This window comes from Lolium rigidum, chromosome 7 (genome assembly GCF_022539505.1).
Source record: "Lolium rigidum isolate FL_2022 chromosome 7, APGP_CSIRO_Lrig_0.1, whole genome shotgun sequence".
NCBI classification, from domain to species: domain Eukaryota; kingdom Viridiplantae; phylum Streptophyta; class Magnoliopsida; order Poales; family Poaceae; genus Lolium; species Lolium rigidum.
Window position 1 is genome coordinate 312759514 of NC_061514.1, and position 10244 is coordinate 312769757.

Below are 10244 nucleotides of genomic sequence, written 5' to 3' on the forward strand. Positions count from 1 at the left end.
GATTGGAGAACACGGCCACGGAGTTTATTTCCCAACATGGGTGGCTGCATAATCGGAGGATTGAAGCCAACGGAGCGTCATAGTAGTTGGCCTTTTTTTTTATATCACTCTATGTATCTTTTCGTCGATGATTTGTGGACCTTTTAAACGGCTGTGTGCATCCTAGTTATGCAGAGGCTGGGTGTATTACTTAAAACCTTATAAGTAATAAAGCGCCCCTTATCGAAAAAAAAGGTAATTAGAAACCATAAATATGTGTTGATTGATGACACTAGACACTTGACAAGGCTTGGCTGCATACATTGCTGCCAGAGCCAACTGATTACAAGAGTGCAGCACAATACTCACTCATACCGTTCAGGTTCAGATACTCGTTAATTGCTTCTACATGCGTTGCTACCAGAGCCTGCCTGATCGACTCCGGGCGGATACAACTACTATACATGCTCCTCCACCGGCATGCTTCTATCTACGTACGGTACGCAGGCAGGCAGGAGTAGCTTGTTATTCTTCCAAGAGATGCTCCGAAATGATCCATGGCCAAGGACAAGAATCAAATGTCTAAATATATTACTAGTAGGTAGCCAGGTGTGGCGGAGGTTATCTCTCCACCTACGTTGCAGGGATACGGCACAGAGGTGCCGTATCAGTGCAGGATACTGCACCCGGACGGGGATACGCGGGGATACGCTGGGATACGCGTATCGTGAAGTATCCCATTTTTTCTGAATTGAAGTAAGGAAAAAAAATAAGAACACAGCTGGGGGCTCGCTCCAATCCATGGCTTCGTCGTTTGTAAATCCTTGAGAATCTGTACGCAGGCAAGCTCCAATCCATGGCTCCAAGCTCTTTTTTTTTTTTTGAATCATCCTCTTCGAGTTGGAGGACATTATATGGTGCTTCAAGAGAAATATGCTGACTACTTAGCACATCTATTTCAGATTTCTATTCCACTTTATTCTTATTTAGTTTGTAATGCATTATTGATTTTTTTCATGCATTTATACATATACTCGCCGTATCCCCGTAAGTCTATTTTCAGAAAATGCCGTTTTCCCGTATCACCGTATCCGTATCCCCGTATCCGTATCCCCGTACCATGTAACATAGCTCTCCACCACCGCCGCCGGCGGGGGCTGTTGCCTCACAAACTGTCCACGGACCCGTGGGCGCTGCTCGGCCAGCCTCTTCCTGCTTTGGTACCTCACCTGCAATTAATCGCAAACGGAGAAAATGAATGAATGGCCCATACATTTCTCATCACACACACACAGTACTACCGCCTGCAAACCCCAAAGAATGAATTGAAGAATAGCATACCTTCTTTCCGAAGTTCCGCTCTTTCCTCTTCTCTCTGAATTTGCTCACGGCGGCCATTCGACGCTCCCGTTTCAAATACATGGCGTGCCCGCTTCTTTTGTCAATGCCACCAGTCTCCAAATTTACAGCAGAGGCAGTAGCAGCAGTGCTCCCATTGTTAGTACTGTTGTTACTGCCTGAGTTGCTACCGAAGTTGGCAGCATGACCTTCAACCGGAGCCGAAAGATCAGTAACATTGGACTGAGGGACTCCCCCTGATCCGACATTCTCATCATGGACCGCAGCACAGGGGTGTTTGCTCTCTGCTTCACCAGCCTTGTCTTTCCCACCTGCTGCATTCTTCTTTCCCACTTCATCAGCCTTGTCATTACCTGCGGCTGCTACCGGTGTCCACTGCTGCACACGATGAAATGCCGACGTGTGTGTTTTACCGTTAATAGGTGAAACCTTAGTGCCACCAGGCTTTGTCACCACGCTCTTCGTAGTGGAACCCATGTCGTTGTTGTTGCTACTGCCGTTTGAACCTTGCTTCGTCAGAGCAGCATCCAAGCTTGACTTCATGTTGAGAGCACCGTCTGTTTTCGCAGCCTCAGAGCTGTTACCATCCGGCGAACAGCTCCCCGCGAACCCTGCTCCGCCTTGATTGGGAACCGCACACGTATTGTACCTTGCAGAGAATATAACGGTTAGTATGCAACATACAGATAATTTCAGGATTCATAAAGGACACTGATATTATGTTTTGCACCTCGTGAATGCCGACACGTCTGATCGTCTGAAGACGTTCCTCTCTTCCTCTTGGATTGCATCTGTAGCATCTCCACTTGATCTCGCTCTCTTCAAACTCAACTCAAGCGACGGCATAATGTCGTCACGGCCTGTCTCTTTCCCTTCTGGCATTTTGGAGGAGCAATTAGGAGCATCTTTGGCTCTTGCTGCCTCTTGGGCGTCCATGTTTTTGGCCATTGAACCAATTAGGTCAGCAGCTCGAACAATTGGCTCCTCCAAATTTTCCATAATTGTACCGTTGGAGTTGTTCTGTGGTGGATACTCACACCGTCTATCTGTTGGTTTGATGGAACTCCCGTTCGGGGAAGATTGATCTTCTGTGTTCAATTTACTAGGGGCACCTATTTCCAACTCCTTCCCTTTGAACTCATCTGAAAAATATATTGAAATTTAATCAATAGTACAAAATAGTGTAAGTAGATTTTTGTTCAGCTACACGGTAGACTGGTTGAGCAGACCATACCATTCGTTTCTTTTCTCTTGCATTTTTTGTTGTCTGTACCTGGTAACCATCTATTGCTGTCAAGGGGATCAGCCGACTGATCTGGAGACATATCCTGTGGACTGTCAATCTCCACAGCACGTTTTGTCCAAGAGCTTTGCGCCTGAAAAATAAACTGATGAGAAAAGCAGTTCACATGTGTGGATGCTTTCACATATGTAAAGTATTCTACCGTAGAGGAGTTATTTTTCAAGTTTTGCCAAACAACTAACTACATCAGTCTACATGTATTTCAAGTTTTACTATCCACCAATTTGCTACAATTTTAAGTGAAAACGAAGTACTACTGCTATAGTAAATTGAAATACATATGTATAATACACAATCGGCATAGTAATGCTCTTTTTAGTATGCAACATGTTACAGTTATTTGCCATTTCCGCCTGCTAACAAAATTGGACATTGTAAGGGTGCTATTAAGTTGTTGGCCAGATGCAGTAAATTCTAAACAAAGGTATCCTGTAATGGAGAAATTATTCTGTTTTTCAAGTTTGACAAAACAACTACTCCCTCCGGTCTCTTTTAATTGACTCGAAAATGACCGGAGGGAGTACATGTGTTTCAAAATGGACAATCTGCACGATATTTTTTTATATATGCAGTGTGTTTCACTTATTTCAGTCCGCCAAAAAATAGAACTTCGCAAGGGTGCCTTTAGGTCTTGAGGCATTCCTGTAGTTTTTTTTTTTTTTTTTGAAACGGTAAGTTATGTAGTTATTTACAGCAGGGTAAGTTCTGTAGCTCCCAAATAAGTTATCTATCAGGTAGCCAAAAATAGAGATGCAGAGGCCGGTGCTTCTCCTTTTTAGAAAAATAAAAAGTAGGCAAAAAGAGTAGGAACTTTGTGGCACGTCCCTGCCTACCAGGGTTCAACTCATGTCCGCAGCGAATTATGGTATGTCGCATGCTGCCATGTTGGGCTAATTTTAGCTTCTAGTGAACAAATTGACTTGTACCGCTATCGGAGAAGCTAATAGTTTATGGTCTTATGGACAATTCATTTGATTTTATCTTCAAATTATTTCTCATCCTAACCACTCCTCTGTTCAATATTGACAAGAAAATTACAGCTAGCTAATAGTAAGGTTTTACAAGAAGTAAAAGCAAGGAAAGTGTCATACTTGAGTGCCGCTGCCATTGTCGCTGCCATCCCTTGCGTTAAGCCCCAGGCTCGTATCACCGTTGCGATCATTGCTGCCACTATTGTCATTGGATTCATCGGCACTCTTTAATTTGGTACACTTCTGCGTCTGGACATCACTAGTTCCGCCTCCACTTCCGCTGCCACTGGACTGAGTTGCAAACAGAGAGAGCTTCAGTCTAGGAGCGATCACCGATAGAAATCGACAGAGTAAAGTGGAAGCATATGATTCTAGGAAATGAAGAAGCATAACTTATTTGAAAGCACACATGATCATTGGTGGCAGTAGATGGTAACTTACGCTGTGGCACCGTCTCCACACATGCTGCCAAAGGTTCTTAAGCTCGTTCTTACGGACCGGCTTGACTAAGAAGTCAGCGGCACCCTTTGACAGGCACTCGAAGACCGTGCCCATGTAGTCTTCGGAAGACATCACTGCGCGCAGGCAAACAATATCGATCAATCGGTGGAAGCAGGTAAGAGAGCATAGTAGCTAGCGGACACTGATGACTGACTGGTATGTCTGCTGTGTTTAACAAGGAGGTGAGCCGAGGAGGGAAGTAGTAAGGTGCTTACTGATGACCGGGATGTTCTTGCAGACGCTGTGTGACATGATCTTCTCGAGCAGCGAGTTTCCAGAGGGGCAAGACACGATCTCGGTGAGAACGAGGTCGATGTTGCTCTGCGCGTCCTGAAGATACGACCACGCTTGCTGGGCATTCTCGGCAGGGATAACTAGATGGGAACGAAATAATTAAGACGAAAGTTAGGAACCAGGGGGTACATGGCAGGTGACGAAAGTAAGTAGGCAGGTGTGTAGCGAAGTCAGGCAGGACCTTGGTACATGCAGGTGCGGAGCAGGGCGGCGACGACCTGCCTGGTGGAGTCATCGGTCTCGACGAGCAGGACCCTGATGGTCTTCTTGTGCAGGAACTTGTCCCAGCACAGCGGCGGGGCCTGTGCGTGTGCGCGCGGCGGCGACGGCGGCTGCTGCTCCATCAGGTAGTGTAGTGGTATGGTGGCTGCCGACGAGATTTGCTGGAGGAGAGGAGGGAGGTGCGCGCATAGCCGGCCGTGAGATGGACCGAACCTCGGCGTGCACAGCAAACCAATCAGATTGGAAAGAAGAAAATGGAGTCGCGCCAACACTATCTGTATCGCTGTGAGGATGACACAGAACAGAACAGAACAGAGCAGAACAATCCTTGTCCTTCTCTTGAAAGGATGGTTGTTTTTTTGGCGGCGGCGGCGGGCGGAGCTAAAAGAGTAGCAGCAGACAAGGGAAGGAACTGGTTAAAGCATCGGCATCATCATCAAATTGCCGCTCACATAGGTTCCACGGGTTCGAGATCCGCGCGCCGACTGATGACGAACCCATCGATCCACGCACAGATTGGTCGATCTGGTGCCTCGGACGGACGGAGAACGTACCCCCAAAGATTATTAAGGAGGAAGTTGAGGCGAGAGAGGAGGGAGTACCTTGCGCGTGGTCGATTCAGCTCAGGTGGGCGAGGAGGAAGAAGCGGAGGGCAGTGGTGGCATGGCGCGCCGGGGAGAGTGGTGGTGGTGTGGAGTAGTGAGGAGGGAGGGAGGGAGGCGGGGGCAGTAGATATTGGGGAAGGAGACGATGACGTGGAGGAAATGGAGGTGGGGAGAGGCGGTGGTGGGGCCCTCGGAATGCCAGAAAGAGATCCGGCTAAATCAAAAGCCGCGCTCGCGCTCCACAAGCGCTCCCTCCGCTTGCTTTAGATCCGCGTATCTTTTCTGCTGCTCTACGCTGCGACTGGGGATATGTCTTACGTCTGGATTTTGTGGGTCCCAACTGGCGGTGACCGTGGAGGGATGGTCGACGGCCAACACCATCTCGACACGTGGTTGATGGTTGATGCTCTTGCCTCTTGCCCTGCCTGCACGGATGATTCTGACTTGCACCCCCATACACCATAAAATTAACCTGCTTTGGGATGATAAAAAAAAATTAAAAGCATGTTTGTGTCTTTCTTGTGTTTGTGAGATTCATGAAAAAGATAATAATGCATTTTCAGTGCGTAAAAAAAGCTTGGAGCTTAGAAACTGCGGTTCTTGAGCACTGAACAGTTGAAAAGCTTGTGTAGTGCATTCTATTTTTAATATCATGGCACTATTAGACATTTGTTTCAGTCTTACCGTTCGCCCCGAGAATAGGTGCATCAATGAGCCATTTGGCCACTTCCTTGCCTAGATATCCCTGCGCTGGCCCGGCATCTTTGTTCAACCTTCCGATGCCACTTGAGCGTTGTTACATCGCATTACTATAGAATGTGGGTTTTTCAACAACCATAAGCACTTTAAAATAAAAATAAAAATCTTAGCCTAATAAAGCCACAAACTGAAGGTACAAGGTGTTGAAAGTCCAGCTTACATGCAACGCACACAAATCAAGAATATTACAACATGAAACACCGTATGGAACTACGAAGCCTTCATCCATCCACGCGATCAAAAAAACCTTGGAGGCGAGGTCGTGGAAGTAGGTACGCCAGTGGAGAAAGACCCTCTCTTTGCCAAATCCAGACTAGTCGCCGTTGTCGTGCCATCCGCCTCCGCCTCCGAAGAAGGCACATGCCTTCTCGCATAGGATTGAATGGCGTCGTACCATCGAAAGGTGTCGCCGCTCACCCAATAGCTCACATGAGCACACAAGACATGGTGCCAAGGATAGGAACATCAACAGGGCCAACTCTTCACACGAGCTATCCACAAACACCGTCAACCGCAACACTTTCCACCCATCATGACACAAGCTGTGGATGAAGCTGCTCAACAAAGACACGTCAAGGAGATGTGGCAGCGGAACCAGTGGAAGGACGGAGCCGACCATGGTAGAATGCCACCAACATTGATTACGCCGCCATCAGCTTCCCACAGACCACCTCGTTCACCTCACCGTTGTCCCAAGGCGACGCTTTCAAGAATGAAACAACTCCAGAACCCCGTCGCCGCCCAATCCGAGGAATTCAGGGTTTTCACCTGGGAGGGGGGCAAGGGGATGGGGTTGGACCCCGATGTCGCCTCCAAGGAGGGAAAATCGCTTGAAACGTCAATGTCATCGTGACCGCCACCACCGACCAAAGATTTTCCCCAGGGCAAAGCCTCCAACCCCAGCCATCACGACCATGCTTAGGATACGCGAGGCCTGATCCAAATGCAGCGGGGTGGGAACTACCCTGGCACGGGCTACCATCTTTTGATATGGCCGGAGGCCGCCGGGGAAACCGCAACCACTCTCTCCTTGTCGCCCCCGCAGCCGAGGAGAAGGCTACCAGCACCGGCAAATGCCTCATGCCTCCGAATCAGCGCCGTCCTCACCTCGTGACACCGCCATCCCAGATGTTTGAGATCTCCGTGAATGCAGCAAAGCAGCAAAATCCCCGCCGCCACCCTCCTTGGCAACCACGCGTGGGTTTCCGGGAGGCTACCTACAGAAGCGACGAGGGGAAAGGAAGGGGAAGGGCTAGTGATGGCTAGGGTTCGTCGTATCCTGAGTCGCCCAAGAGCGGAGCAACGAGGGGGCGAGCGAAACATTATTTTCCCTCTGCTCCTTGTTATCACAACCATAAACACTCAAGCCATCAAATCTTTGTTCTTAAACTTTACCTTTGGCGGCACTAGCTCAGAATCTACTCAGCGCCATATCTTCTCTGGCCGTGTGTATTTGAGAGCGCCATCAAAGTAATATTCTGATAGGCTGTAAGAAGAGTATGAGGGTTGGGCTGCCGACGAGGGTTTATCTACCACTTGGTATCTTCTGCATTTCGAACGCGGTTTATTGGCCTTGGTGCTTTGGGCGTTCACATCAAATGGTGTAGGGACTAGATGATGATTCTCGCACTGTCTACATAAAAAACGTGTTAATATCTATGTGTGCGTACGTATATTTCATGATAAAAATGCATTTTCTACCATATGAAAAAAAAGCTAGTGATGTTTTCCCCCTTGGAGGCACGCCAAATTTGATTTTCAAGAAAAAATTATACACATAAATAACATGAGCTTGTGCAATGCAATATTTTTTTCAAATAATATGGCCCTTTTAGATCTTTGTTCAAATTTATTCTTCATTTAGGGAACACTTGCTGCAGGGTACTATTTTGTAGCTCTATTGTCTTGACATCTTTGTGCGACAGTCGAAGCTTCCGATGCTGCGATTATCAGAGTTGAAATTTTTCAACAACCAAAGACACTCAAACTATCAAGTTTGCTGGTCCAATTTCTAAGGCATCCACGTAGAGTTTAAGAAGAAAACTGACCATATTTTTGGTCAGGAAAATATGAAATATTTGTGACAGAAATTATGGCGTTGAAAAGTTACTTCGAATATGAACCCAATGGCATACATAAAATCTGTTAACGATATTGGTGGTCAAAGTTTTTCTTAACGACGTGCAAGTCATATAAACTGACCGGAGGGGTACTTTGCAAAGTTTTAAATAGCCGGCTATAGCCTGGCTATAGCTCAGCTATAACCTTTAGGGAGACCTGCCGATGCGGCTATGCCTTTGTAGGCTAAATGAGAAAAAATCGCTAATAGCCGGCTATAGACTTATTTAGCCCATATTTAGCCTCTAATTTAGCCGCTAAACCTCCTACATTTTGAATTTCTCTTCTCGTCTTTTTTTTATTTCTTATTTTTCAAATTTGTGTTCAATATAATTAGATAAAACTTGTGAGTTAAATAATTGAATACTTGTTTGCCTTGAATAGTTGTATAAGTTGTATAACGAATCGTATTTGAGTAATAGTTTTCATCTTCTTTTGGTAAGATATGACTGAAATATTCTAAATTTTTTTAAAAAAAAACTAAATGGAATAGCCCGCTATAACCCAGCTATAGCCTTTTATAGCCTCAAAACAAAAAATCGCGGCTAAATTAGATAGCCAGCTATTTTAAACTATGACTTTGCCTCCAACAACTATCAATAATATAATTTAGTGTCTACTCAAGTCATCCTTGTCGGTATGTATATACTTGAAAAGAGTGCAATACACTTGGCATCTTTTGCATTGACACTTTGGGCATCGCGCGAGATGATATAGACACCGGAGGATGCTCCTTCCACTGTTAAGAAAACAAACAAAGCAGTGCTGTTAGTTCACAGCCGTCAGATCATGAGATAGAGTCCAAAGCGGCCCGATGCACGTGACCGGAAGAATCAGCTGAAAATGACTCAAAGGAGTTTCATACTCCATCCTGAGCCACTAGAACGTCCATGGCCGTGGATCACAAGCCTGCCTATAGCTAAGGCCGACACATCATCACCGGCCGAATCTGTTCCTCAATCCTCCTTCACCGGCCAGTTGTATATGCATGCATATACAGATGTTCGGTTTTCTTAACCTCCCACGAAGCTCATTATCTCTTTGGTCGAACTCTCTTCTACCCTCTTAATTTTGACAAGAAATATCACACAAGAATTGCTTAATTTTATCAAGAAAATCCAATTAAATAAAGAAAACACAAATATAGATAAAGTCCAAAGTATATAGTAGTAATACACATATATACTGCTTAATCTTTGTTTTGAGATCAACGGCTGCTTAATCATCTAAGTAAGGATGATCTATGACTTTCTTATAAACTTTTAGTGGGCATCTCTGAGAAGGCGTCTTTATAGGACTCAACACAAATGAGAATATTATATATTACTTTGCACATATATTTTTTCAAGTGTTCATTCTAACATACAGTCTTAGTTTTAGATTATTGTAGTTACTGAGAGGCCACTTGCTCATAGGGTTAATTTTGGAGGTAACAGACATACTGATGTTAGTTCGTAAACAAAACTCTCAAACTCTAAACACTTAATTTGTGTCTCTTTTGGTTCCTCCTTGAGAGGGAGCTATGTACAACATAAGAATGTGATGCCTCCTCAATTATTTGTGCTCACAGGCTGTATATATACTCTACGGTCAGAAATAAGGCTACGTGTACTGAAGAATGAAAACATTTCTTTAGGAAAGAGATCGTGTGCTTCTGAGCTCTCTTTGCCTTTACTGGGCTTGCCGGTGTGCGTGAAGAGCCAACCACAATTTCTTCCGAGAAAAATAGAGCCAACCAAAATTCAGATACATATATGCTCCGAACTGTCTACCGCAGGTCCATCTCCTCGGATCATAGTCTTAATTAAAGAAAAGCAGACACACTTTTCTTCATGCTAGACTAACAAGGCACAATTTGCCACCACAACTATCTGGCTTTAGCACACACCTAGGTTTCAAGTAGCAAAACATAAAAGCCAAAGCAATCACACTAAATCAACTTGGTCTACTGCTTGCATCACTAATAAACTATCAACATCAGCTAATCACCTGTGAGAAAAATAGTAAGCGCCAGCCAGTAAAAATGATGGGGATTGAAAAGCACTGTCCTTACATTAAAAATAGATCAACTGATCCAGACAAAGTAGTAACTGATCGTACATAAGCCTGCCGTATGCAGGGCTCAGTAATCTC

At 45.4% G+C, this 10244-nt stretch overlaps 1 protein-coding gene across 2 annotated transcripts; it reads right to left on the reverse strand.

Moving 5' to 3' along the window:
* Positions 1-232: 232 nt before the first annotated feature.
* LOC124670176 (two-component response regulator-like PRR37) lies at positions 233-5318 on the reverse strand. 2 transcript variants are annotated; one of them, XM_047206684.1, is made up of 10 exons: positions 5232-5315; positions 4589-5010; positions 4329-4487; positions 4054-4187; positions 3733-3903; positions 2573-2714; positions 2069-2480; positions 1321-1987; positions 1119-1208; positions 233-612 (listed from the first exon to the last, which is right to left on the reverse strand). In XM_047206684.1, the coding sequence occupies exons 2-10, from the start codon at positions 4749-4751 to the stop codon at positions 601-603; spliced, it is 1950 nt and encodes a 649-aa protein (XP_047062640.1). In that variant the 5' UTR covers positions 4752-5010; positions 5232-5315; the 3' UTR covers positions 233-600. The 2 variants fall into 2 exon arrangements, with proteins under 2 accessions (XP_047062640.1, XP_047062641.1); XM_047206685.1 differs by having other exon boundaries at positions 2612-2714; positions 4589-5318.
* Positions 5319-10244: the final 4926 nt, after the last annotated feature.